At 39.8% G+C, this 27,881-nt stretch overlaps 1 protein-coding gene across 1 annotated transcript; it reads right to left on the bottom strand.

Moving 5' to 3' along the window:
* Positions 1–44: 44 nt before the first annotated feature.
* LOC120422240 (dual specificity mitogen-activated protein kinase kinase hemipterous-like) lies at positions 45–27,314 on the bottom strand. The gene is made up of 8 exons (XM_039585629.2): positions 26,519–27,314; positions 25,809–26,440; positions 25,276–25,742; positions 8,448–9,223; positions 7,816–8,382; positions 1,752–2,085; positions 1,614–1,691; positions 45–1,554 (listed from the first exon to the last, which is right to left on the bottom strand). The coding sequence occupies exons 1-8, from the start codon at positions 26,748–26,750 to the stop codon at positions 1,413–1,415; spliced, it is 3,228 nt and encodes a 1,075-aa protein (XP_039441563.1). The 5' UTR covers positions 26,751–27,314; the 3' UTR covers positions 45–1,412.
* Between the last annotated feature and the right edge of the window lie 567 nt (positions 27,315–27,881).

The raw sequence follows: 27,881 nt of genomic DNA, 5'->3' as shown, positions 1-27,881 counted from the left end.
TTGTTTGCTTCGTTTCTCCATTCGAATATATATTTGCCTATGTGTTTTTGTGTTTTTGTTAACCTATACTTTTTTGTCGATTTTTGTGTCTGTTTTTACTTTTTTGTTTTGCTCTTTAAAGAACTATAGATATAGAAGTATGTAGGTAGATATAGAATTATGTACAAATCATTCTTTTTTTTTTGCTCTGCTGTCATACCATCTTGGTTTGACAACTCTGTGCCTTCTCTGTTAAGGGGTTGCATGTACGGTTGAATGTAAAATGTACACTTTAGCGTTATCTGTTTGCACTTTTTTAAGGGTTTAATATAATTTTGAAAGTTGTAGGTCTTTTTTAAATTTAGCTATGGCGTGATTCGTGCGTGTAATTCTGTTGTTTTTAGGCAAATTTTGCTCTTTTATTTTGTAAGCGTTCGTGCACGAGACAGGCCAGCGAGCGAAATATTTTTTTCTTAGTTTTGCTTCTTCTAAAGAATATAGTTTCTCCAGTCTGTTTGTAATGAATTTGTTAAGCATAAATAGATGTAGACTATAAATAGAGTTTTTTTTTGTGTTGCTTTGCGTACGTTACATTCCAAAAATACCATCTTTAAGGTCAAAACACATTGTAAAAGTGAGTAGCACAATGAGCTTGCTGCTTCAAACCAGGCTGGATGTTTGAAGTCCTTTTCCGAAAAAAGCAGTCTGCGCAACGATGCCATATTGTGAACAAAGAAGCAAGTTAAGCTTGTTTCGCTAAGAAGAATAAATATACTAGCAAAGCTACAATTGTTTTGTTTGCCCTCTTTAATTTGTTATAATAGTTAAGAGACAACACGAGACGAAAGCGCGGACAGTTTGAATCACAATGATAAGTTTTTAATCGATCTCGTACTATTGTTTTATCATTTTTGCTAGTTTTCCAAATGTGCTTGAGATGTAATTTTGGTTTCGAGTGATGTCAAAATTGCGATACTGGACAAATTTGGGGAGAGCACCTTGCCAAACAGCAAACGTTTGAAATGCATTCCAACCGAGGCCTTGCGAAGGAGAGATTTCACGCCTCAACGGAGTCGTTTTCAAGACTTTGATCTTTCATACAAGTGATCGAACTTTTGGCTTTGGGAAAGTTCGTCGTTCTTAACAAAACTAGGCGAAAGTCGTATTTTTGTGTCGTTTTTTTCTTCGTAATTTGTTGTTTCTTGCTTGCTGTCGCTGATGTCTTTTCATGCAGAAAGACTTCAGAGTGTGTCTGAACAAGGGGGGAGGGGGATTACAAGGTATTTACGAATAAGGCGCGTCAAAACTCCTGACAAACAGCAATCGCATCGCGTACAATAAGCTTACAGGGCAAGCACAAACACATCTTACCCAGGCCGCGCTCAATCCAAGAAGCTGTACATCGATCACATGACCTGGACGATCACCGCCACTCATTGGTCTATCGTTCGGTACGGTCGCCGGTGGGGCTCCGGGGTGTAGTGGATGCGGGTGCGGATGTGCTGCGGCGATCCGGGCACGCTCTCGGAACCTCGCCTTGGGGGTAGCGGAGGCGACGGGGACGCAGAGGTGAACCTACAAAAAAACATCTTCATTCATATGCTACAAAACCCTACCAAATCTAGGTAACCTACCGTTGATTTAGAATCGGCGACTGGCCGAGCTTTTCCAGCTTCCGGTGCAACAGCAGGGGAGACTGACCTCGGTTGAACCTAGAACAAACGAAACCATCAATACCTTAACCGAAACCTCCTCTCCATACCTCGCCATACCTTGGTGGTGGATCCGGACTCCGGTGGCGCCGGTCATTCCCGAGCACGTGGGCCGCCGCCGACGGTGGTATCGCCGACGGTATCCCCGTGCTCGACCCAGCCACACCAAACGGATTGCTGCCGTAGTGGTTCACCGGCGCAACCGTCGCGCCGTTTCCACTGCCAAACGGAAACGATGGTTGTTGATGGTACATCTGCTGCTGTTGCTGCTGCTGGAGAAGCTGGTTTTGGAGGTGCTTGTCCTTTGGTCGCTTTTCACCCGTAGTGGCCAGGTTGAGCTTCACGAACGAAGCGAACCGTCGCTTGGCGAGATCTGCAATGGAAGTGAACCATCCTGGAGGTGTGAGGAACACGGGGGAGCGATCGTTTTGCAAACCACAGCGCAGGAAGCATTTTTTTTGTTGTTGTGGGGAGGGCATTTGTACAAGTCGGCATAAGCAGCGCAATCGAGGATGATGAAAAATGGTGCGCGGTTTGTAAGCAATGGTGCAAAGGGAAAAGAAAAATAAAAGAAAGAAAGAAAAACACAATCAACAAATGAAACACCAAAACGCAGTAAAAGCAACTAATGAAAACTGAATGATTTTAGGCGGCTCCCCCATGGTTACTCTAGCGTGCACAGGGTGGGGAGATGGTTTTAGCGAAAATTGCCATTTTTCGGACCACCCTAACACGGCGTAGGTCACCCTAATTGCCAAACAAAAAATATAGGTCTTATTATTTCGGCCTGGGTGCTGAATAGTGGTTCGCAAAACGGCCTCAATTTTAAACTGTCAAAGTGGAACCAATTTACTTTTCGCCAAAAGTAGAGAGTATTGTTATCGATCATTTAAAATGGTTTTTTTTTTTGTTTTTTTACAAGAATGACAAATTTGTGGCTTTTGAAAAGCTGGAGTTGAAATCAAGAAATCTTAAGAATGTTGAAGGCGAGATCGTCACTTTTTGTGATTATGAAAGTTTATGGAGTCGATGCGGTTGTATCCTTCCAGAAGCTGTCTTAATTGTTTGATTCCGTTTGAAAACCTACTGGTTTTGTGAAAATCTTCTCTGTTTGTTGGATCAGCTTCGCTAGAATTAGCGATGTTTTTTCGCTGGACCAGGATGAGCTGCAGGATTCAAAAATTAACCAGGGAATTGATCTGCGATAACGCCGAATGACACTCTCGCCGCAGTTCGCCGTCACCCGTAAAAAAGAACATCTTCTAACCGATCGAAACTTGAAAACACACACAATTTTACAGCAAAAAAAATCAAAATCTAGACAAAATAAAACACATACAAATGATTATTAAACAGCACATTTACCAGTAAGAAAAAAGTCATGATTGTGCTTGAACAGCCTCCTACTTTGTAGATGTAAACAAAGTGGGATCATTCGAAAATCACGTTACGCATTCTCTCTATTCACCACCCAGATTTCGGCCAAGAACCCCCAGTGAAATTTTGAGCTCGATCAGACAATTTTATTTTCGAATCTTGCTGTTTTCGTGAGGAATTGCTGAATAACTCGAGGAATATTTTAAATTTTAAATGCTATTTTTTTTTTATTTTAGAACTTTAGAATTTTTGAGTTGATTTTAGATTTTCTATATTTTTAATATTTTGAATTCTTAAATTATTTAATTTTTGTTTTTTTTATTTTAAGCCTTTAAAATTTTAATTAAATTTTTTAATGTCTAAAACTTAAAAAAAGATTTTAATTTGTTAAATTTTCCGATTTTTTTGAATTTTTGACCTGCTCCTGGACTTGCTCTTAACCATTTCGGACCTGAATTAAGAAAAACATATTTTTCCGTTGAACGACAAGTTGTTGATTTGGCTCACATTTTTGGGGGCCTTTCCTATGACCAAAGAAGCCATTTTGTCATACAATTTTGACAGCTGTCCCTACAGTAAATGGTATGTGAATATTCGAAAATCTGTACCTTTTTAAGCAATTTTCCGATCGGTTTGGTGTTTTAGTTAGATGTTTCAAATCTAGCCTAACATTTGAAAAGGTCGAATGAAAACTTGAAATGCTGTTTTGAAAGTCTCGGGACCAAAGAGCCTATGTCTGAAAATATTTTTATCGTATTCCTCGGAAAACTTTACATAACATATCAAAAAATTGTGATGTTATGTTTTCAATATTCCGAGATACAATTTTTGCCTTCCTCACCTCACTGAGGCAAGGCTATAAGTCACTCGAAAAACGAACTTTTTAGAATCACCAGCTGAGCAAATGTCTGTGTGTTTGGCTGTATGTAGACATGTGTACCGAATCAATGTCACTGGAATATCTCGTCACTGGCTGAGCCGATTTTGGCCGGAATGGTTTTAATAGATCCGTCTTAACGTCCCCTAAGCTGCTATTTAAATTCATGCAGTTTTATCATGTATATAAAAAATCATGTTAAAAAACTGTTTCATATTAAATTAAAATTATGGTAAAAAGGGTGTTTTTTTCATGAAACCCTCACATGTTAAATATTTTTAGAAAGCATATGAGAAGACTTTTCTTGTGGATCAAGATTTTTTTAAGATCTGACTTTCCTATCTAAAATTACAAGCAGTTTAAAAAAATGGTCTGAATTTACATAACCTCAAATGGTCGGGTCTGATCGTAACAAAAAAGCCGTGTAGAGGGATGCCATTTTCCTCAAAGGCGGTGTCTGTATAATCTTGACAAAAAGTCTGTAGGTAGTCTGTTTTTTTTACTCACTACTTATTTTTATTAGGACCTCTTAGGTGCTGCGATCACGTTAAGGGAGTCCCATAAACCATGTGGACACTTTAGCGGGGTTGGAATCACTCTGTACATGAGAGGAAGGCACCAACCACCTAAACTGCCGTTCTACGCATAATTGTCCCATGTTCAAAAAAGTGCATCTGAGAAAAACGCTATTGAAATTTTTCGACCGATTTCTGTGTTTCTACGCATAATTGTCCCGTGGGTTCCTATCCGTCCTATGAGTCCCTAATCGCCCCAGTTAGTATTTTATCACTCTTATTTATGATCCTCTTGCTATACAATAGGTAATCAAGGCATAATGCTTCGTTAAACTAATGATTCTTTGAGAGAAAATACTTGGTGGCAAGGGTCCTGATTTTTTTTTTTTTTTTGCTTAAAATTATTTATTTGGCTTCTTGTTAATACATTTTTGGGCCAGGTTTAATCTTCTTAACTTCTTCTTCTTTTCCAGCAAGTTGTAGCAGTTTTTTGTATCTGCGTAAACAAAGCATGGTTCTTTCGTTATTTGAAGTGGATTTTTATTTTCGTTGCTGCTGTTGATTGCGGTGTATGGTGTTTGTGCTTCTTTTTCGTGTCTATCTTGGAACGATAGATCGGGTGCGTTATCGTTGTCAATCTTCTTTTCTGGTTCTGTTGTTTTCACGGTGTCGTCTTCGTCTTCGTCTTCTTCATCTGATCTGGTGCTGTTGCTGTCCATTTGTTTTGATGCGACGGTGCATTTTTGCCCCGCATGTAGTTTTTGGGAACAATAGCGACACGTCTTAATTTGTTCTTTATGAACAATGTACGCCGATAGACCCTCAATCTTGACGAATGAGGGTATCGGCTTTTTGATCTTCATCCGCACGACCCGCACCCCGTTCGGGATACCGGGGAAGAAGTCGCGCCATACCTCATTGTGGATTGAAGTTATCTCCCCGTATTGTTGTAGTTGATCCTCGATGAGATGATTTGGCATTCGAGGTGGCAAATCGTGGACTTTAACCTCAATAGTGCCATCCTCCACGTAGATCGGAATTAGGAACCGCTTCTTCTCATGCACAATAAAGTGCTTGGAATTGTGGTCCCTGGCGATGCGGAAAGCTTGTTCTGGCGTTGTTGTCTCGATGATGACCTGGTTCCTCGACACGTTCACCTGCAGGTTACGCACCGACGACAGGTCCAGTTTGACCTGCTGCTGCAGAAAGCTCTGGATTGTCCCCAATTCGGGAACCGCTGGCATGACATTAAAGTCAAAAACCAGGGAGTTCTGGCGAAAAGTTTTCATTTCGTTTCGCTTGCACTCGAACAATGAACGACCTTGGGCCGCAACCGTCTCACAGAAGAAAGCGAAAAGTTCACGAGCGCAAAATGCGACCGCTCTGGCTGAGTGTAGAATAGCGACTGTGAAGGGTCCTGATTTTCGGTTCAATGAACAGAATCCACTCACTCAACGCCTATCCAATCGTCGCCTATTCTAACCCGCGTGCATTCATGAGCGAATGATACTCGCAAGCAGCCAGCGAGTGGCCCGAACTGTTCACTCAGCGAACAAATGCATCGTGAAAATTTTTGTCTACTCCGTCGCTCGACGACACTCACACACTACCATGCTCAGCGAAGAGCCATTCTCACAAAATGCCAGCGCGGCAGCCTTTTTGTCTTCACGCCCTCAGTTTGCCATCAATTTGATTTTTTCTTGGTGGAAATTTTTTTTAATGGTGTCTATAATGTTATGAAATCAAAATAAATGCACAATTTAATTAATAACATTGATTTTAGGCAGCCCAAATCAATGAGTATAACGCAGCGCATCAGAGAATAAATGTGTTCAGTTCAGAGTGATCGGCGACGTTCGGCCTGCCTGAGCCGTTCGGAGACTGAGCCGATCAGAGAGAGAAGGAGAGTAGAAGTGAGAGTGTTCGGGAGCGAATGGTGTGAAAATGACAAACAGTGGGAATTCATCAGGGCAGTATCGCGTCGCCTGCTATTTGTGCTCGCGAATGGAGTGGTTGATTTTGAGCAATCAGGACCCTTGCTTGGTGGGACAATTATGCGTAGAAGTGTAACGATGGGACAAACAGACTTGGTGTTGTTTTTGATGAGTGTCCGAACAAAGTACTAGATTTTATGTGTTTTTCTAAAAGTATACGACAAACTAAACTTAAAAATGTCAAAAAGTCAAAATCGTCCAAAAATGACATGGGACAATTATGCGTGGAACGGCAGTAAAGGTGGATTAAGTAACGTTGTTTTTAAATTAAAGCCGTGTTTTTCGAAGCGCTGCGCGCAAGAACGGAAAAATGACGAAAACGTGGCGTGACTTACGATTATATGAAAAAGACAAAAGTGTTCAATTTTGAACGCCTCGACCGGGATTTTGAAGCAATAATGGCCCCAGAAGCTAGCCTGAATTTTGAGCGCATTTGGTTAAGGTTTAGTACTTCCACCATTGGCCTGAAGTTTGTATGGAACTTCTAAATATTTACTACGGGAATGTTTCACTTTTTACCTCTTCTTAGAAAAAGTGTCCCAAAACTCAATCAAATTTTCCTATTTTCAGGTTTCTTATAGATTTTAACCCATGGAACAACTTTGTAGAATATCGCAAAGCGCTAGGAATTGAACCCGAAAATACAGGATATTTTTTAGAGTATTAACGCTACCCTAAAAAATTGCCTGTATCTTTCCGGGATTAATTTCTAGCGCTCTGTTATGATTTTTTTAATGTGGTTTTGTGGAAATCGACGAAAAGGGCCATTTTTCGGACCACCCTAACACGGCTTAGGTCACCCTAATGGCCAAAAAAATACGGGTCTAATTAAATATTTTGATCAAGGAGCCTCCAGAAATTTGTTGAGCTGTATTTGAAGATTTATTTTTTTTTATGTTTGAAATTGCGAAAATTATTGAAATTTTAAATATAAAGCATTCCAGACCCAGCGAGAAAAACTAAACTTTAACACGAAAATGACCTCGCCGGCAAACAATCGCCTCTAGCCAGGAGGGAACGCTGAGTTGTTCCTAAGTTTTTTTAAATATTAAAAAAAAATATTGTTTTTTTATTTAGGCTGTTGCAAATATTTCTCAATTTTTGTTTTTCACCCCTTCAAAAATAGTCCGAAAAATCTAGAGCAAAAAAATATTTTCGAAAAACTTCTAAATTTTAATGTTATTTCAGGTGCAATCGCCTGAAAAATAATTAATCATTTTATAATATTTTTTTTGTTCTTTAATTTTAAATCAACAAAAACATTACTATCGTCGTCAAACTTAACCCAAATGATCGCCTACACTAAGCCAAAATGCTACCACACAAATTCTCACAATCAACCGCAACTCCATCAAACTTACCCGTATCGTCCTTGACGCCATCCCCCGGGACCCCTCCGTTACTAACGCCCTGCATCGCATAACCCGCACTCCCGTACTCGGGCAGCGTTTGCCGCCCGTAAAGCTGCTGACCATGGTTCGCGTAGAAACCACCTCCTCCTCCCTCGGGGAAACCCCCTTCACTGCCGGCACTCCCACAGCGCTCACCCGCCCTGGCCATGCCACTGCTTCCACCGGCACCACCATTGCTCTCCCTACTGCTGCTCTTGGCCCGACCGAACGTGTTGAAGAAGCCGGTCTTGTGCTTGGGACTACTGCTGCTGGTCAGCTGTTGGTATTGGTACGTCGGGATGTTGCTCGACTCGGCGGGCACGAGCTGCGGATAGCTGCCAACGGTGCCGGTGGCGGCGAACGCCGGGTTTGACGGGTGGTGCACGGTTCGGTGCGAGGGTAGCGGACTGTACTTGACCGGGATGCCGCTGGGTTGCTGCTGCTGATGCTGCTGGTAGAACGGGTTGGTCGTCGATGGCTGCTCGTACTGTTTGGTTTCTCTCAGCTGATTCTGCTGATGGTAGAATCGTTGAAGAACTGCGGGGAGAGAAGGGGTTTAAAGGTCTGTTTCATACAAGTCTTAATCGTAGTCAATATCTTACCAATGGGACTAGTATTGCCTTGCAGATGCTTGTACTGCTGGTCTTCGTTCAGGTCAATCATCTTTCTGTTCAGCATCAACGGCGACGACGGATTGCTGAAGCCACCTCGGTTTCCGTTCAGCATCATCCCGCCGCCACCGTCCTCGCCCGGCAGCGGTGGCTTGTACGACTTTTGCTCCGACTTTCGGTGCGAGAACGGCGACGTGGTCAGGTTCTTGAACAGACTCTGGCCCAGACTGCTCAGCGTGGATTCCTTCTTTGGGCTGCCGTACAGCAGGGGCGAATCGACGACCGACGAGGACGAGCCGGCCGCGGCATTTGCGTTCGTGTCCACCACCATCCGTCGGGGCAGAAAGGGCGACTGTTTGTACTTGCGGTTGCCGTCCGGCAGGTTGACGTTGACGGTACTACTGGTGCTACTACTAACTATCGCACTATTTGGTTGCAGTTTAAGATACTGAGCCTGAGGTGTTTGCATTTGTTGTTGGTGTTGTTGTAGTTGGAGGTGATGTGCCGGTGACGGGGACCGCAGATCGTAGGGCATGGAAGACGAGGTAGTTTGGGGCGCCGCGGACGGCGCCAAGCTAATGTTGCTGAGTTTTGTGTGAAGCTGTTGTTGCTGGTGGTGCAGATCAACGTTGCTGCTGCTGCTGTTGCTGGTGTGGTTTGGCATGTTGCTGGATTTGATCGGTATGGACGATGCTATTACGGTTTGCTTTTGCTGGTTCGACTGCGCCTGGACCGCTTCCGTCAGACTTTCGAATGGTGTCGGGACTCTGCGTTAGGGGAGAGGGGAAAGAGCAAACACTTAATCGTATCGTAGTTCAAACGTTCGGCGTAAGCGATATTGTAAAAGAATGAAGAACTACTAAAACAAAACAAAACAAACAACTCAAATCAAACTGGTTAGTAGTCATGCGACGTTCACGTGAGTGAGGATTAATGTTAGTACGTAATTTGATAATTTACTGACAACTTAAATGAGGACACGTAAAAGTGATTCAAAAAGTATACTTACTGGTTAGAACTTAAAATACTAAAACAACTAGTTACCTACAAATAAAAGAAATGATCAAAAATACTTCGGTGCACGCGAGGTACAACTTAAAAAAGAAAGGATACTTAGAAATGGCACGCAGAGTAGAGAGAAGAAAGTTCGAATAAAGGCAGAGTCAGAAGAAGTTTAATAGAAATAACGGAACAAATTAATTTGGATTTTGCTGGAAGATCTCAAAGTATTAAAACCAGGTTGCAAACAATTTTTTTTTGTATTTTTTAATCCGACTGAAACTTTTTTGCCATTTGCATTATAGAAATCGTCCATATAATTTGCCATGCAAATTTGACAGCTGTTCATACAAAAAGGAATTTTTGATCGATTTGGTGTCTTCGACAAAGTTGTAAATATGGATAAAGACTACACTCAACTCAACCGGTGGTTGGTTAGTTTTTCGTTTGACACTTTTTTAGTTTGTACCCCGTTGGTTGGTCAAAGTCAAACTAAAAAGTGAAGAACTGTCAGTTTTTACACGGCGCTCACGCACACTATCAAAACAAACGTTTGGTAGTGTGTGTGAACTCCGTGCTAAAAGGGGTGTCAAACTAAAAAGTGACCCCGTTCGTTTGACAACAGTTGGTGTCAAACCATCGGGGTTTGAGTGAACACTGAAACAAACAATCGTGAACTTCTCCGATCTTTCCAAAATAATATTCAATATTTGGCTCTTTTGAAATGTTAGTCTTAATATAAAAATAATTAAATGTTGTTTTCAAAAAATCGGAAAATATCACTAATAGGTATGTCATATTTTAACATTGAAAATCGAACCATTAGTTGCTGAGATATCGACATTAGAAAATGGTGGGTTGTTTGCAGGGTTGCCAGATAAATCTGGGAATGGCAGATTTTTCAAGTGTCAGCCAGAATAAAGATTTACCCTTCTCTGTGCCAGATATTGACAGATTTTGCCAGATTTTTCACTTTATGCCCATCTTATACAATTTTTTTTTTGATTAAAATGAACGTTTTTAATTGAAAATCAAATAAAAGTAGAATATGTTTTACAAAAAAAAACTCAACTTTTTTAAGGTCATAACATCAGTTAGACCTCAATTCTGAATTGAATTCTACAAAATTTTGAATTAATTCATATCCTGCCTCCCCTTCGCCATTCACAATTGTAAAATTTTTGTCAGCCAGATTTTTCCAGATTTTTCAAATTTTGACCTGGTAATCCTGGTTGTTTGGGTGAGACTTAGAAAACATCAACTTCCTATTTTTAAATCTTTGCATTGCAATATCTCAGCAACTAAACTGCCGTTCTAAGCATAATTGTCCCATGTCATCGTTTGACATTTTTAAGTTTAGTTTGTCGTATACTTTTCGAAAAACTCATAAATCTAGTACTTTGTTCGGAAACTTATCAAAAACAACACCAAGTCTGTTTGTCCCATCGTTACACTTCTACACGGAGAGACCGGGCGGGGCAAATCTAAGAAAATCTTGGTTAATTTAACTAAAAGTATGGGTTAATTTTTTACACAGCTTTTTTCAACAATCGATTGTTGATTTTGTTAACCCGAAATTGCTGACCAGCAGTAACTAAAATTAACTAAAATAATAGTTGGAATTGCCATTTTTGTTGGTTAAATGGCCGAAAAAAATCCTAGCACTCGACTGCTAGAATATTTTTTTCAGAAAATTAACTAAAAATTTCTTGTTTTCAGCTGAAATATTGGAGAATATTCTGTTAAAAACTGGCAGGGAAATATTTTTCAACTATTTTTTACGTTGTATCAACCGAAATATTTTTGCTTGCAGCAAATTATTAGTGGTTTATAACAAAACATTTCTTAATTAGACATAATTTATATAAGTGTTGATATATATTTTCTTTAATTATCTAACGATATAGGCTGGGCCGAATTTCTAGCTATATTTTAACTAATGTCTTACTTGAATACAGAAAAATATTTGTACATGTAGTCAATAACTAGCAGTTGATAGCAATATTTTTATTGAATTTGCAGTTAATTCTGTAATAATGCCTCACAAATTAATGCTGAGTGTTTTTATATTCGCATTTATTCTGCCTAAAATTTAACGTTTGTACTAATTCGTTGTTTTTTTTGCACGAAGTTGTTAAATTACTGTTAAAAAGCATCAAAACAAAACTTTTTTAACTGTTGTTATAAAACATATAAAGTTTGATCAATGTTTTAAAAAATTACGTTGCATTAAACAAAAAAAATATTAATAAAAAAGCAAATAACAAATTTTATTAAACATATTTAAAAAAGATGTTTAATTTTTCGCGAATTCCTTAAAAATAGAAACCGAGCAAAATTTTTACTAAGTTTTAAGCTTATATTTTTATTATGTTGTATAAAATTAAGTTACCTTAAAAATGGCTATAACTTGAAAACTTGCCAAAAACCTATTTTTCAACCAATATTTGATCTTTAAAAAGCATTGGAAAGAAGAACTCTTAAAATTTAATAAAATTTATGGGTTGGAAGTTTTACTTATTTTATGTGACTTTGCCAATGTTTTGAAAAATGTCATTCTTTAGGGGTCAACCTTGATTGTGTGTTTTACTAACATTTCCTATATTGTAAGTAAAAAGAAGTATGCATTATTTTTTCTAGTGTCCCAGATTATGCCTCTATGCATTTTTTAACACATTAAATTAATAAGGTGCTATTTTAAAGCAGAAAATGTGAAAAACAAGCAAAAAATTGAAAAAAGTGACTGTTAAAACATGAATAAACTAGATAGGCAATATGTAAAAATAGGAGATGGTAGAATAGGCCAAATACTATCAAAAACAAACATAAACCTTAAAAGATAAATGCAAATTAAAATACTAAACACGAAACAAGAAAAATATAAAACAAGAGAAGTAAAGTTTTTCGTAGAACAAAAGTTGCTCAAGATTACCTTCTAAACACGAAAAATGTTGAAAAATGGAAATGTTCGAAAACAAATTTTGGGCAGTAGACGGTTGAATACTTTTTGATTGCTAATTCGATTTTACATCGAAAAATTAAGTTGACATTTTTTTTGCGACGGGTATTTCTAGTTTTTGAAAAAATCAGTATTGATTCAAAAATTTTTGGCTTGGTCAAAGATTTTTTGCACATTCTGGAAATTTCTGAAAAGTTGGCATTTAATGTTCCCTAAAACATACCATAAAATTAAAAAAAAATAAAATAGTGTTTTTTTTTGCAAATCAAGTTTTAGTGACAAAAAGTGAAATAAAAAATACGTATACCGAAGGCACCAAAAAAGTTTCAACCAGATTAAAAATACAAAAAAAATCGAATGACCGAAATCTCTCTTGTAACTAATTCTGGATCAAACCACTTTTTGTGAAAGTGGTTTTGTGAAAGTGAGCTCCAACAAGCGCAGTACGCACCTCTCAAGAAAAGGTCAGCGGTTCTCAACTTGGGGTACACGTATTCCCGGTGGTACCACCGGAAATTTTATTTGAGAAAAAAAATACATTTTTTGCAAAAAAATAACGCAATGTTTTTTTTTGGCTAAGTATTTAATTCTTCATTTTTTTCAATCGCTTATCATTAAACATTAATTTTGTATGAAACTTTGTAAACTCGGTTGCCTTCACTTCTACATACAAAATGGGGACAGTTCATACAGAACGCTAGTACACTGGAAGCCCGACGTATTGATTTTGTGTAATTTATGATTTTCTTTAAATCGATTTTAAGAAAGTATCGAAAATATACTCAGATTTACAAAAAAATATAATTAAGTGCATCGTTTTCGATTTTTTATAAACTTTTACAAACATACTATTTAGGCTATAAAGTTACAAGAAACAGCACCGCCTCGAGTGAGCACGCAAGTGTATGCCACTTACTGGCCAAAGGATCAAATTTAATACACTTTTGATCATAACTGCTATTTTGCGAGACCATTTCTTATCATTTTGTTGGCACACGCATCCACACGCAAGATGAGAGGTTAACTGCTTAACGAAAGTCGCCATCAATAACTTTTAACTTGCGCTAACGTTTTCAAAGCGCTTAAGATACAAAATTGCTTCCAACCAGGCCCGTAGCCAGGGGGGGGGGCTTCCGGGCTGCAGCCCCCCCCGAAATTTTTTCCAATTTTTTTAAAAATTGAACTACTTTAAAAAAATCTTAAATCAATGATTGTGTATTCTCTTCCCAGAAATAATTTGTAAGATAGAGAATCAAGAATTGATTGATCAAACTAAGTAATTTGCCTGTCCATTGCCGGGCTCAGTTTTTGTAGATTATGGATCCAAAATTTGGATATTTAAAAATTGAGCTGCAGATTTGAACATTGTTCCATTCAGTAACATCTCATTTATCTTGTAGTTTTAGCATTACATTGGTTAGGATGGTCCAAATCTGGGCTTACTTGGGGCTATCCCCTGAAATCAAAGATTTACGCATCACTAGCCTAAGTTCCAAAATTTGAGCTTTTTCTGACCACTGACCACCAAGTTTGGGCAAAATCGTCAAATTGTATGGAGAAAAGCAACTGTTTCAGTTTTTGACCAATGGAAGGCGCAATAACTATCCAGTTCTTATCAATTTTCAGATCTAATATCTTCTTTAAATTTGGAAAAACTTTCCCGAAGACACCTTATTTTTTGGGTTTTTTGCTAAAAAGTTATTAACCTTCGAAAATAGCAATTTCCGAGCGGACTGCTCTAAGGGGCTACATAGAAATAATTACCGTCATCTGGGGCGAATCGGGACTACAGTCTGAATAGGGACAGCAAAAATCCTTAGATCTTGTTGTCTTATTTTTGATTGTAGAACTTAAGTATGACCCCTGAAGAACCATAAAATAATTTAGAATTTTTGGATTCAATGTGGCGGTCAAAATGGAGGTCAAGAAATATTTCTGGTGTTTTTTTAAAGGTACAATAAACCATATTTCCAGTTTTTGCTTTTTGGGTGCTTTTGAAACCGTCAGGGGTATTAAAAAACACCCAAAAAGCAAAAACTTGGTGTATTGGACCATTAAAAAAAACAGATGCCGAATTTGATGTTAAAAACAAGCAAATAAAACATGCCGATTTCATTTGTTCCTGATTCGGTTATCCGAAGTCCTTCGAACTTCGGATAATCGAAACTTTGGATAATCGAGGCTTCGGCTAGTCGAATTTAGATTGTAAAATTAATAGCCCTCCTTTATTTGCATTAAAACCTTTAAACTGTTAATACATGTTTTTTCTCTACATTTTTCAAAATTTATCATAATTTCTCAAAAATATTTAGATTTTGTTTTCAAAAACGAAAGCATTTAATATGAAAAACATTTGAGTGAATTTTGACAATTATCAGAAATACAATTCTAATTTTATCGTTTTGGTTTTAAGAATATGGTTAGTTACATATCTAAGACCTTAGAGAAAAATGCTTGAGAAATATCTGTGTGTATTTTTTTATTACTTTTTCGTAAACCTTTTTTCCGAAACCACTCGTCCAAAATTCTTTCTTTTGGTCACATTTTTTAGTTTCCACCGTGGCCAATCTCCAATTTTTATTTAATATATCAAAAATCGGAAGATCAACTAAGTGAATACTTATTATCAACAAATTTTCACTTTGTGCATGAGCTTGCGATTTTTAAAGGAAAAAATAAAATGATAAAAATAATCAAAACGTTAAAAAAATTTAAGCTTGGATTCAAAAACTCTGAAATTAAATTAATTAAACATCACTTTCAAATTATATAATTTCTGATCAATAATTCATTTTTAAACTATTTAATTTCTATTTTTTTGATTTTACAGATTAGAATTTGCATTTTGAAAATATTAAAATTTCTTTATTATTTTTTTATAATTTCTTATTTCTGAATATCATTTGTAAATATTTTCCAAAGTTTATGTTGCCACCTTTTCAAAATGGACCAAAAAACAGAGAGCAAATACAATATTAAAAAAAAATAGCTTCACAATTTTAATGGAAATAACTTATTTCGATTAAGTCTTTTTAGGACCAGCGACCAGGTCGGTCCGGAAAACAAATTTGAAATGTTTTTCCTGCTTTGATAATCATATACGACATGTTTGGGCTCGTTTAAAAATATTTAGAATTTTTGTAACATGTCGCGGAACCGCGGAAAGTTTTTTCTCACGAAAAAAGGATTTCGCCATCAGCTAGATATTTTGAAAACTAATGATGCAAAACAACTGTACTGATTTAAAGTGTGTTTTGAATACTTTTAAAATAATAAAACCATAGCTTGTAGTTTTGATTTGTAACTCTCTCAACTTTGGTCAGAAATTAGTGACATAAACTTCAGAATAATATTCGCAACGGCTAATTGAAGATTTAAAAATTTTACACTTTCAAATTTCTAAATTTTCATAATTTTTGATTTAATTTTTTTTGGTATAAGACAAAGAAATGTCAGAAATCAAAAATAAAAATAATAAAAACATAAAAAATTTAAGATAACAATTCAACAGAATAATATCAAAAAATCTGAAATTCCAAAAATTAAAAAATCTAAAACTGAAAAATTAATAAAATAATTGATACTTAAGAAATCCTAAACTAAAAAAAATATCATTTTAAAATTAAGTTATTCAAAATCCAATAAATTATGTTTTTTCAATCTTAATTTTTGGATGCTTTAAATATTTTTATGTTTGAATTCTAGTATTCCTAAATTAATTTATATTTACCAGAAAATTAAGTGAGTGTAATGGCTTTTCCCTTATTTCAGCATTTTAAGATTCAGCGTTTTGATAGTCAGCTTCATGAGGCAATTCTTCAATATTAATTAAGCGAATACATTATTTTCAAACGTTATTTTCAGTCGCATCCAAATAAACAAATCAAAATCTCATCAACACATATTGCTCCCGAAGAAATATCAAACGACGCTTTTTGTTTCTGTTCCTTTTCAGCTACGTACCGCTTAAGAGAAGTCTTTTCGTAAACCTTTTCTTGACCGTTCCTTGAGATTTTTTTGTATGAAGTTTTAAGAGCCTCCGTACTACAGGACATTTTTAAAAATTTTCGTTTGAAAGTAAAATATAGTTCTTGTAGCAAAATTCAGACTAAGATTTGATTTACAGGAAAAATGTAATTGATTTAATAATTCTTACATAAAGTATTCTTTACCTTCAAAAAAAAAAAAGATAATAATTACACATGATAATTTCAAAAAAATCAGAAATTCCAAAAATAAAAAAAATCAAATACATAAAAAAAATATAAAATAATTACAACTAAAAAAATCCTTAAATTATAAAAAACATTTTTTATCATTTTTAAATAAAGTAATTAAAAAAATAATTTTCAATCATTTCAATAAATTATGTTTTAATAATCTTATTTTTTTGATGCTTCGAATATTGGTATGTTTGAATTCAATTGCAGACTAAGATTAGATTTACAGGATAAAACTAATCAATTTATGAATTCTTACATAAAGTTTTCTTTATTTTTAATTTAGCAACGTTTCGTAAATATAAAATTTCTAAACCTTGAGGAGCGGCCGTGGCTGACTGGTTACGGTGTTCGCTTTGTAAGCGAATGGTTCTGGGTTCGATGCCCATCTGCTCCCAGCGAGAAAGTTAAGAACACATTTGAAATGATGAATATGAACGAAAAATCAAAAGTCGCTCGTTACGGGGTTCGAACCCCCGTCCTTTGGATTGGTAAGCAAAAATGCTAACCACTAGGCCATAACGACTTGGTGAGCGTGGACTGGAATTAGGAATACTGTTACAGCAGCCCGGGAGCATGTTGACAGCTCCTATACAAACTGAGCGTACCTCTTTTTGTGGGCCCAGTGGGCCTAAGATGGCGGCCTTTGATATTATCTAGACAAAGGAGAATGGGCAAATTTGGTCCAAGGATGTACACGAACGGGACCAACTTTTTTCGAAAGATCTCGCCGAGACATGAAAAAAAGTCTTCTGGACCAACTCTCTAAACCCCGGGGTTCAAAAGTTACAAGTTGTTGAAGTTTGAGCATTTTGGGTTAAAATGTACAAAAAATCGTATTTTTGCTATTTCTAAAATCATTCATAAAATCTCTGTTTCATTATGGATTTCGATTTTCTTGACTTCATTCGACGCGTTTCAGCAAAAACTATGAGTTCTGATATGTCTTAGCAAGATTGAAACATGATTTATCTTGTTTTTATCTGTTTGAACCGTTTGTGCAAGAGGCATCCCATAGAAACAAGTCGAAACTTCAAGGTTTTGAAACCGGATCCGACCCAGACTGCTTCAGTGAGTATAGAAGGCTTCAGTGCAATGTTGTAACAACTTATTGGGATGGTCTGAGTCATCCGAGAACTCCTTGGAGTTAAGACCGGTGAGTCTACCGCCGTAACAAGCAGGATGTCGGCGGTTTTTGACCACGGATCATACCCGCATGGCTCCAGTGAGTATGGTAGACTACTATGCTGATGTGTTGGAGTGTCCTGGGTTCTCCTAGGACTCCCTGGAGTTAAGATCTGTGGGTCTACTGCCGTAACAAGCAACATGTCGACCGGTTTTGACAACGGAACATACCCGCATAGCTTCAGTGAGTGTGGTAGACTGCTTTGCTAATGTGTTAGGATGTCCTGGGTCATCCAAGGACTCCCTGGAGTTATGATCTGTAGGTCTACGGCTGTTAAAAGGACTCCGCGGAATGGTCCAGAACATCGCAACATAACAGCAATACAATCTGCCATACTCACTGAATCTTTGCGGTTATGATGCGCGGTTAAAAATCATCGACCTTTTTCTTGTTACGGAAAACGGAATCGACGTAACACCTTATAATGTGGCCCTCTTAAACCTTGCGGTTTCATCAACGGATCCACAGGCGTGTATCGTTCTTTTTGCGACAAGACTCCGCCTCCCGGGTCTCCTAAGTGTGAAGGTATGGCACGGGGAGAGGGCACCGAAAACCTATATTTACACTTAGAATTTTTTGCGTCCGCCTCGGGATTCGAACCGGCGACCTCTGGATTGTGAGTCCAGTGCGCGGTCCGATTGATCCACACAGTCTTGTTACAGTGACCCAAATATCTAAACTCCAGGGAGCCCAAGGATGACCTAAGACATCCCAACACATTAACAAAGCAGTCTACCATACTGTCTGAAGCTATACGTGTATGTTCCGGGGTCAAAAATCGTCGACCCCTTGCTTGTTACGGCTGTAGCTCCACAGATCATAACTCCAGGGAGTCCTTGGATGACCCAGGACATCCTAACACATTAGCAAAGCAGTCTACCACACTCACTGAAGCTATGCGAGTATGTTCCGTTGTCAAAACCGGTCGACATGTTGCTTGTTACGGCAGTAGACCCACAGATCTTAACTCCAGGGAGTCCTAGGAGAACCCAGGACACTCCAACACATCAGCATAGTAGTCTACCATACTCACTGAAGCCATGCGGGTATGATCCGTGCTCGGGGCAAGACAGTGAAAAAACCAGGACAAACTAAAGTTACTCCGGGAGAAAACGGGAGGAATCGGGAGAAATTGGGAGAAACGATGCCATTCTCGTTAGAAATGTCACTTTTGACATTGATGACGTTTCTCTCCGAGTGTCATTTTTTCAATCTAACACGACGACAAAAAATGTTTGGCTGAAAATGCGGTTCGTATGTTTAAAGGTTGATTTAACTGGACTTTTTTTTACCCCCAGGGACGTTCCGGAAGAACCCGCTGAAGTATATTGACCCGCGTGGGTGCCAAGAGTTCCAAGAAAGCCATGCCGGCAGCAAAAACAAGAGTGGCGTATTGGAATTTGCTCGATAAATTTTCCTTCAGCGGTTGCTGACCACGCTGACCATCAGCCCTGCGGTGGGCCGTCCCCGCCCGTTTCAATGCCCTTGGCACCCTGCGGGATGAGATTGTCTCTGCTGTCCACCCCAAAGTTCTATTGTTGGTCCCCAGCAGAATCGGTCCCGTCGATCTCTCCGAATTGTTAAACCTGACCGCCGTTATCTCCTGGACCTTCAGCTTTGTCACAAACATTGGCTTGAAGCTGGTCCGCTGCAGATCCGGCGTGAATCCGGGAGACTCCAGCACAAACGTCACCAACAGGTGCGCCCAAAGTTGGACACAACCTCGTTGGTTGGTTCAAACCCCCTACATACTTGTCGATCGAAAGCTCCGTGAACCAGTTCGGCTGCTTGATGCTCAACCGGAAGATTTCCGAGTAATTCATGCCTGCGGGACCACCCGGAATAAGCTAGTGGGTATTGGTAAAGAAGATAGTTGGGAAGGCCAACGTGCCCTTTATCTTAGTATCCGGCACGGAGTTCCTGGAATGTTCGTTGGGCTGGCCCGGAAGCAAGCGTTCTGCATCCTGTTCATCGACGTAATCGATGCCGAGCATGAAACATGCTCAATCATCTGCTGGTTGAGATGGACGGGTTCAACACGACCACGACACGTGGTTCTGGCAGCAACTGACTGGGTGGACAATCTTGAGAAGGCGCTGCTACGTTCTGGCCGTTTCGATCGAACAAGCTTTGTGCTGGCACCGGACATCAAGGTTCGCGCAGTATTTTCCTAGTACATTACAATCCGACTTGCCACGGAAGATGGCCGCATGACTCGGGTTTCACCGGTCCCGCATCTCAAACGAATCAAGCCATCGAAGGCGTCATCACCGCCATGGAAAAGAAAACGAAGGTGTTGGAAGAGAATCACATCGTCACCTACCACGACGTTGGACACGCTGTTTCCAGGTGGTTCCTTGAGAAATCGGATTCCCTTCCTAAGGTTTCAATCATCCCCGCGACAAAGGCTTTGGTTACGCGCAGTATTTATCCAAGGATCCTATGGTTTAAGGGTCTACCAAACAACTTTCTAGACAAACGCATAGCTATTTTTTGTAATTTTATTGTATTATTGGAAACGGAATAATTTGTTAAATTAAACAAACGAACGGCACCACCAGCATGCCTATTTTTTTAAATTTCGCTCGTTTGCAGATCTTCCTCTTTATGGTGCTTCAAATCTGGCCTTATTTAGGAATCAGCATCGTGACCTATTTGGCCGGCGGTCATCAAAAAATTCCTATCCAAACAGACTGCTTTCTGTTTGTTTTCTTGGATAAACTTCCACCGTCACCGATCAAAACGGTGAACTTCTTCTTAGCGATCAATGAGCGGCTTTAACCGGAACGGACATGCACTGTTGTTGGCACTGGGCTTTCTTCCGTATCCTACACCCTCTGAGTCCAAATCGAGGTTGGAATGGAACTGTTGTTTATCTACTTCGTTTCCAAACTGCTCTTGCTGAAAAGTTTAACTCCTCGGTTTCCGGCTCGGTGCTAACTGTCGAGAAGTCCAACCGGAGCTGGACCCTGGTGAGCATGCGGCGAACACTTTTCCGCCGTTACTTCCTCCCCGACCATCCTGAGTTAACAGCCGAAAAACGCAGGTTGCGGTCGCATTCGGGGTCGGATAATTCTGCCAGTCAACCAACCTGCAGAGAAAATTTTTCGCGCAAAACAATCACAAAATTCTTTACTAAGCGAATTCCACAAAGTATTTTACCTTGGCGCATATTCCACGCGGACACTTGGTCACTTTTTTGGCCGAAATGGACCGCTAGGGGCCCACAGGAACAAGGACATCGCATTTTTCCTAAAAACAGAAAAGTTCTCCGCGCAAACAAACCGGTCCAAATTGTAAATAAACAAAACGTCAATTATTTCTTGTTTCGCTCTTCTCTCATTTTTTGCTCTTTTCTCTCAGAGGAACCGTGAAGAAACGGGAGCAATCGGGAGGAATCGGGAGAAATGTAGAGCAACCGAGATAAACTGTCAAAAGCAAAATTTCAGAGCAAACGGGAGCAAAGTAGAGGAAACGGGAGAAACTTGGAGTAATAAGAGCTACTCCCTTGCTCACTGTCTTGCCCCGAGGATCCGTGGTCAAAAACCGCCGACATCCTGCTTGTTACGGCGGTAGACTCACCGGTCTTAACTCCAAGGAGTTCTCGGATGACTCAGACCATCCCAATAAGTTGTTACAACATTGCACTGAAGCCTTCCATACTCACTGAAGCAGTCTGGGTCGGATCCGGTTTCAAAACCTTGAAGTTTCGACTTGTTTCTATGGGATGCCTCTTGCACAAACGGTTCAAACAGATAAAAACAAGATAAATCATGTTTCAATCATGCTAAGACATATCAGAACTCATAGTTTTTGCTGATACGCGTCGAATGAAGTCAAGAAAATCGAAATCCATAATGAAACAGAGATTTTATGAATGATTTTAGAAATAGCAAAAATACGATTTTTTGTACATTTTAACCCAAAATGCTCAAAATTCAACAACTTGTAACTTTTGAACCCCGGGGTTTAGATAGTTGGTCCAGAAGACTTTTTTTCATGTCTCGGCGAGATCTTTCGAAAAAAGTTGGTCCCGTTCGTGTACATCCCTGGACCAGCTCCCATACAAATTTGCCCATTCTCCTTTTTGAAAATGGCGAATAGTTTTAATAAAAAATATTTTTGCCTTGTTTTGGTTTAAAACGACAAAATAAGCAGTTTGGAATCATTTTTGTAAAAAACTTGTTTAGCGATACGCCTCGTCCAAATATTAGTCTAGAACAGTTGAAAGGAGCTTGCCGCGAAAGCCGTCACGAAAAAAAAGTTTCCCATGCAAATTTTGAGTTGCGTAATTAATGGGCGGATCCGACGAGGCCCACTGGCCATCTGTCGGTGAATACGCGCAACTCACGAAACCTGTCAGCTTAGGGTCCGGCTGTGTTACAGAGAGTGAGTTGTGGCGCTATAACCACGGCAAATAGTGTCCAGGGCATTCGTGGAAATACAATGTCCCATCCCAGAGGGTCTCGGAGTACCAAACCTTCTTAGCATGGTGCTCCCAACGAATACAACCAAATTTCGGAGCGTATGGTGGTGTGTCCCCACGCTTCTTCCTCCCCTGTCGATTCAGAATTGTGTTGTTGTTCGAACACTCAGTGCTCAAACTCAACCCAATTACGAGTCATCTCTGCGATACGGCTTTACGCAGTAGGCCTGGCCGCTTTAACGCTTGTGATGTTTCAATGCATTCTAATGCAATGGCGCACTACAAGTGTTAATAAATGACAAGAAGAGGTCTAGGCGTCATCTAACCTAAGGCACTCTCCAGGATCTCTTCGAAAGATTGGCTGCGCTAGGGTCTGATTAGATTAGAATATAAAATTTCCAAACCATAAAATGTTTTGTTCCTAGAGTCAAGATATTGCTTGAACAAACATCGATTTTAATAAATGGTTACAATCCTAAATTATTAAACATGTATATAGATTAAAATTTTATTACAAAATTATCTTTAGAATTGAGATCTGATTAAATTATTTTGTCATGTTTTAAAATTTTATTTTTGCTCAAATTCTGGACCAATTTTCAGAATACAATGAGTAATGAATTTGAAAATGGCGTTTAGTCGGAATATTAAAATTAAACATGATTCGTTTTAATGTTTGATGCAATCGAGGAAAATTTTAACGGTTACATATGCATTTAAAAATGGTTACATATGCATTATTAACAACTCTTCCAGTGAATATTTTGGCGTTAAAAATTAATTTAATACATTTTATCTAAATTTTTTAACACATTAAAATTATTTTTCTTCAAATATATATTTATTACAGACCTACACAGAAAAAAATGTGAATTTACTCGACACGGAAAAAATGAATCACATGTAAACTCAGTTGATGTAAACTTGAGATTCGACGTAATTTTTTTTTGTTGCCATGGAGACACTTCAGAAGCTGAAATTTCAACGATTATATTTTTTTGTATTTCATTAAAATTATTTATTTTTGAGAGCACCAGGAGCTTCGCAAAATATGAAATGGCTTCAATAGCTTAGAACAATTAAAATAAAACATTGTTTAAGTTTGTTTATAAAATTTTAAGAAAAACAAATATTCCAGTTATGAGTTTTATGTTGTGCTAGAAAAAATGAAAAATGTTAAATAAACCATCACAATTATCACACAGCTGAAAATGTAAATCCAGACGGTTTAAAATATCTCTCAGTATAAAATACAGAAAACAAAATACTTATGGTTAGATAAATCGATATTTCTTTAAAAAAAAATGTATGCTTTCAAAAATTTGATTCAAGTTAAGTATATTTTAAATTTAGCGACGTTTATCACGAAATTGGATTACAATTAAACAATTCAAGAAAATGTTAAAAAAACACTTTCTCTACTCCTTTAATACAAACTAGCTGGTAAAATAAAGAAAAAAAATGACGAACGAGTTTCTTCAATAAATACATTGATAACTTAATATGAAAATCTTGGAAAACTTTTTTGCATACATTACATTAAAATTTTACAATTCATCTCAATAATTATACCACAAACCAAGTGATGGTATAAATGATTTGCTGATTTTTATACTCATTGAATTTTTGCACCCAAGCCCCCCCCGAACAAAAATCCTGGCTACGGCCCTGCTTCCAACTCCAAAATTGCTCCAACTCCAAGTCACTCACTTGAATAATAATCCCGAACCATTTGAATAATTAGCAAGCGTCACCAAAAAAACAAACACGCCAAGTCTTTTGACGATTGACTTTTGACGACCCATTCCAATCGAAGGCTGCAGAAAACCGAACGAGAGGCGAAGGCAAATAAAGAACAAAGGGTGGCCATCAACACCACCAGCAGCGCCTGTTGGAGTGAGCCAGTGATGCCAGGAAATTTTCTCATCACAATTGGCAGCACTAAGCAGACGCAAAAGAGCGCTGGAAGAAAAAAGAACTAAGCTCAAAATAGAAAAATGGGCGTGGCCCAATGCATTCTCGTCTGATTGGAACACATTTGGGAAATATTTGTTTTAAATGCTTGTAAAAAGAATAGAAAAACTTTAAGTAAAAGTGAAAATGAACACAAATCTTCACAAAAAGTTGCTCTACTCGTTGGTGTACTAGGTTTTAGTAAATTTCAACGAACACTCCAGATTATCTAGCATCATTCAAACATGACCGCTTATTAGGCTTAAAATGAGTATATTTCCTCTACCCTGCTCACCGAACGAATAAGCGCAACGCAAAGTCAATCCCACTGCGGGCCAGCGCAATTTTGATCCTTGAATACTAAAGGATTACCTCAGTACAACGAAGACCGTCAGTAAACTAACACGAAGATGAAACGAACGAATGCCGCGATTGTCCATGCTCCATACTACAGAAATGATTTGTTTTGTATGGAAATTGTCCACGAGGAAGGGGGTTGGGGAGGGCTGGTCTGAGTTTTCAAAAAAGTGTCCACGTGGTTTATGGATGGTACCATAAAGAAATTCAAGAAATATTTCTGAAGTTTTTTTTTTTTTTGAAAAGGTCCAATAAACCAAATATTCAGTTTTTGCTTTTTGGGTGTTTTTTAATACCCCTGACTCAAGGCGGTTTCAAAAACACCCAAAAAGCAAAAACTGGAAATTTGGTGTATTGGACCTTTTCAAAAAAAACTCCAGATTTCTACTGTACAGGTAAAACTGCTTGATGGTCAAGCACAAATTTCTTCGTGAGAAAACCACGCGAGCGCGCGCTCGTTTTGTTAGAATGAAAGCTCGAGTTAATCGATTAGTGCTCAAGAGGGTCGTTTTGAACGCTGAAATAGGTTTAGAAATTGCAAAATTCGACAAGCTAAGCACGGTGTTGTGTGACTCGGAACTCGTTAGGCAAAACGTTGCAAAAAGAAAGTAAAACGCAGCAAGGAAAACAAAGTTATTAAAGAGGGGAAAAATTAGGAAAAGAAAGTTTAAGAAAAATCGTCATGCTATCGGGATCAAACATGCACTGCGCAACCGTACCTATTTTGATCCGACGCCGAAGAAGAAGGCCTCTGGATGCTGACGGAGTTCAGCGAGCTGGAGGAGGCAAATCCTGGCCCAACAGCGTTCGCCAACAGCTGCGGCGGAGAGGTTAGCTGAATGCCACAGCCGATGGCCACGTTGCGGAACCAACCGGCCACGTCGGTGCTGGTGTCCTTTTCGGCTTGCTGCAGAAAGCGATGCTTCAGCAGTTCGGGGTACTTTGGTCGCGCCTCGAAATCCTTCTGCAGGCAGCGCTGGACAAAGTCCCGGAACTCGGGGCTGAACGACTGGTCCTCGGGGAGGCGAGGCGGGCTGGATGTGAGCACTTTGGTGAGAACTTCGAAGTCGGTTTTGCAGCCCCGGTAGGGGAAGAGGGCGGTCGCCAGCTCTACCAGGGTGATTCCCAGCGACCACACGTCCGCCCGGATGTCGTACCGGGACTTGGCCGGGTCTATTCGTTCGGGCTGGAATGAAGTACACAAATAAAGGTTAGTAGTGTGAAATTGTGACGGAGTACAGGAAATACTTACCGCCATGTACGCGGCGCACCCGGCGGATCTTGTTTTGGCGTTCGAGTCCACTAACCGGCCACTGATGCCAAAGTCGCACAGCTTAATGTTCCCCCGGTCGTCGATCAGTATATTCGACGGTTTCACGTCCCGATGAATCACGTTGTGCTGGTCCTTCAGATAGGCGAGCGCAGTCACCGTGGCCACCGTCACCTTGCCCAGGATCTGCTCGGGAATTGGTTTCTTGTACTTTTTCTGCAGCTTGTCGAAACAGGTCGTCATCAGCTCCATGCAGATCCACACGTCGGCGTCGGTGATGAAGCAGCCGAGACACTTGACGATGTAACGGCACTTTTCCGACTTGAGCACCACGTCCAGATCCATGATGATTCGCTTGTTCTCCTCGTCGTTACCGGTGCGACGCATCTGCTTCACCGCGATCACCGTATTGCTCGGCTTGTGGCACATCTTGACCACGTGACCACTGGTTCCGCTGCCCAGTTCACCCATTTCCTGCATGTCCGCCAGCGAGGTCTTGTAGATTTGGTCGTTGATCTTCAGCATGCCGCTTTTCTCCATGATCGACTGGAAGCGCATCTCCGACTCGGGCCGCCAGGTGCCGCTCGGTGGTATCCGAATGTCCAGGTTTGGTCCTGAAAAAAAGCATTATTGACACCATTATTGATAACTGCACAAATCATCCTCCCGTAGGAACTCCCCAATTTACTTACGTCCTCGTCCGGAACCGAGTCCGCCGCTGCCACCGCGTTGCGCGCGATCAAAGTTGAGGGTCGGCGGAGTTGGCGGTGTCCCCCAGGGACGCTGCAGTGGAGGGCCCGGGACAAACATCGGAGGTTGCTGCGGCAGCTGCTGTTGTTGCTGCTGCTGGGCCGCCGATTGTCCTGGCAGCAGTTCGGCCTCAATCTTGTTGATGCGGTTCCGTATCGAACCGGGGCTAGACATTTTAACGCCGCTAGTCCGCTCCTAAAACCGTCGCAATCGTTACAACCGTTCCGCGGCGATTGGTTCCACTGCAATTTTCCTTCTCTTGTTTTCTTCGTTTTTGACACAAGGCCCTGATGACAGGAGGGGAACAGCCACGGAGGTGGCGAAAGCCCAAAACGTAGCAGGCACTGAGGGATTTATTCCCTGATTCCGGGTGTTCCTTCAATCCCCGCGGGGAAAACTGGACCAGGGTGTGACCACACTCACCAACCCATCGGACGGCCCAATCCCGACGAACTCGGTACAGCACCACACAACCTTCAGCTTTTTCTCCTCCTCCTGCGTCAAGGTTTCCACGACACTCGCGAGGCGACACTCCAAAGGGAATCGACCACCACCGTCGCCCTGTTCCGGCACCGTGTTCCGCGAATCGTTTGCACCGGGAAGGGTGGCCTGGCTAATCTTTTTCGCGTATTTTCTTATTTGCTGCTGCTGCTGCTGCTGCGGAGGGCCCCGTTCCGTCGTCGTCTTTCGTCCGCGCGTACGCACACACACTCACTGCTGTAACATTTTTTTTTCTTCTCTTCTTTATTTTTTATGTGAAATCGATGGCAGATCGCGAAAAGCATCCACGAGAGCGGGGTCGGGCGGAAAGGACGTAGATTTTTGTTTTATTTGACAGCAGTTTGTAGACACTGAGAAAAAAAATATATTAAATTAAATTTTATTTATTGACGAGTTTTGCTGAAACTTGCCGGAATAGGGTTCAAACGAGGGGCAGGACACAGTTAATCAATCATCTTTACACTAATTGATTAGCGCTGATTTTCGTCAACTAGCTAATCGATTAGCGCTGATTTGATATTCCATTCCCATCTCATATCAAGATATCTTGTCGTTGAGAAATGTCATTTTGACAGCTTGAAAATGTGACTTCGATTTGATCCGCAGGAAAACACTAAATTCTCGGGATAATCTGTTGTGCGGTTTCATCCGGTGCAGGCAGGTTCCGGGCACAGCCGGAGAATGGATTTCGGCGTGGTCTCAACCAGCAGCAAACTCACATTGGAGGCCTTTTTATTCCGGCCAAGTTGGTGCTGCACCCGAGAAGAAATCAAGGACAAAAAGCTGTCGGCGAAAGTTTTGAAG

The sequence above is a fragment of the Culex pipiens genome, chromosome 3, assembly GCF_016801865.2.
Source record: "Culex pipiens pallens isolate TS chromosome 3, TS_CPP_V2, whole genome shotgun sequence".
Lineage (NCBI taxonomy): Eukaryota > Metazoa > Arthropoda > Insecta > Diptera > Culicidae > Culex > Culex pipiens.
The sequence above is the reverse complement of the archived record's forward strand: the minus strand, read 5'-3'. Positions and strand labels throughout refer to the sequence as shown.

Bases quoted from the DNA above. Each gene is read 5' to 3' on its own strand.
- LOC120422240 (XM_039585629.2), bottom strand. From the start codon at position 26,750: ATGTCTAGCCCCGGTTCGATACGGAACCGCATCAACAAGATTGAGGCC. The intron at 26,441-26,518 runs GTAAGTAAATTG...GCTTTTTTTCAG, and splicing joins ACTCGGTTCCGGACGAGGAC to GACCAAACCTGGACATTCGG. The intron at 1,555-1,613 runs GTAGGTTACCTA...GTTTTTTTGTAG, and splicing joins TCGCCGATTCTAAATCAACG to GTTCACCTCTGCGTCCCCGT.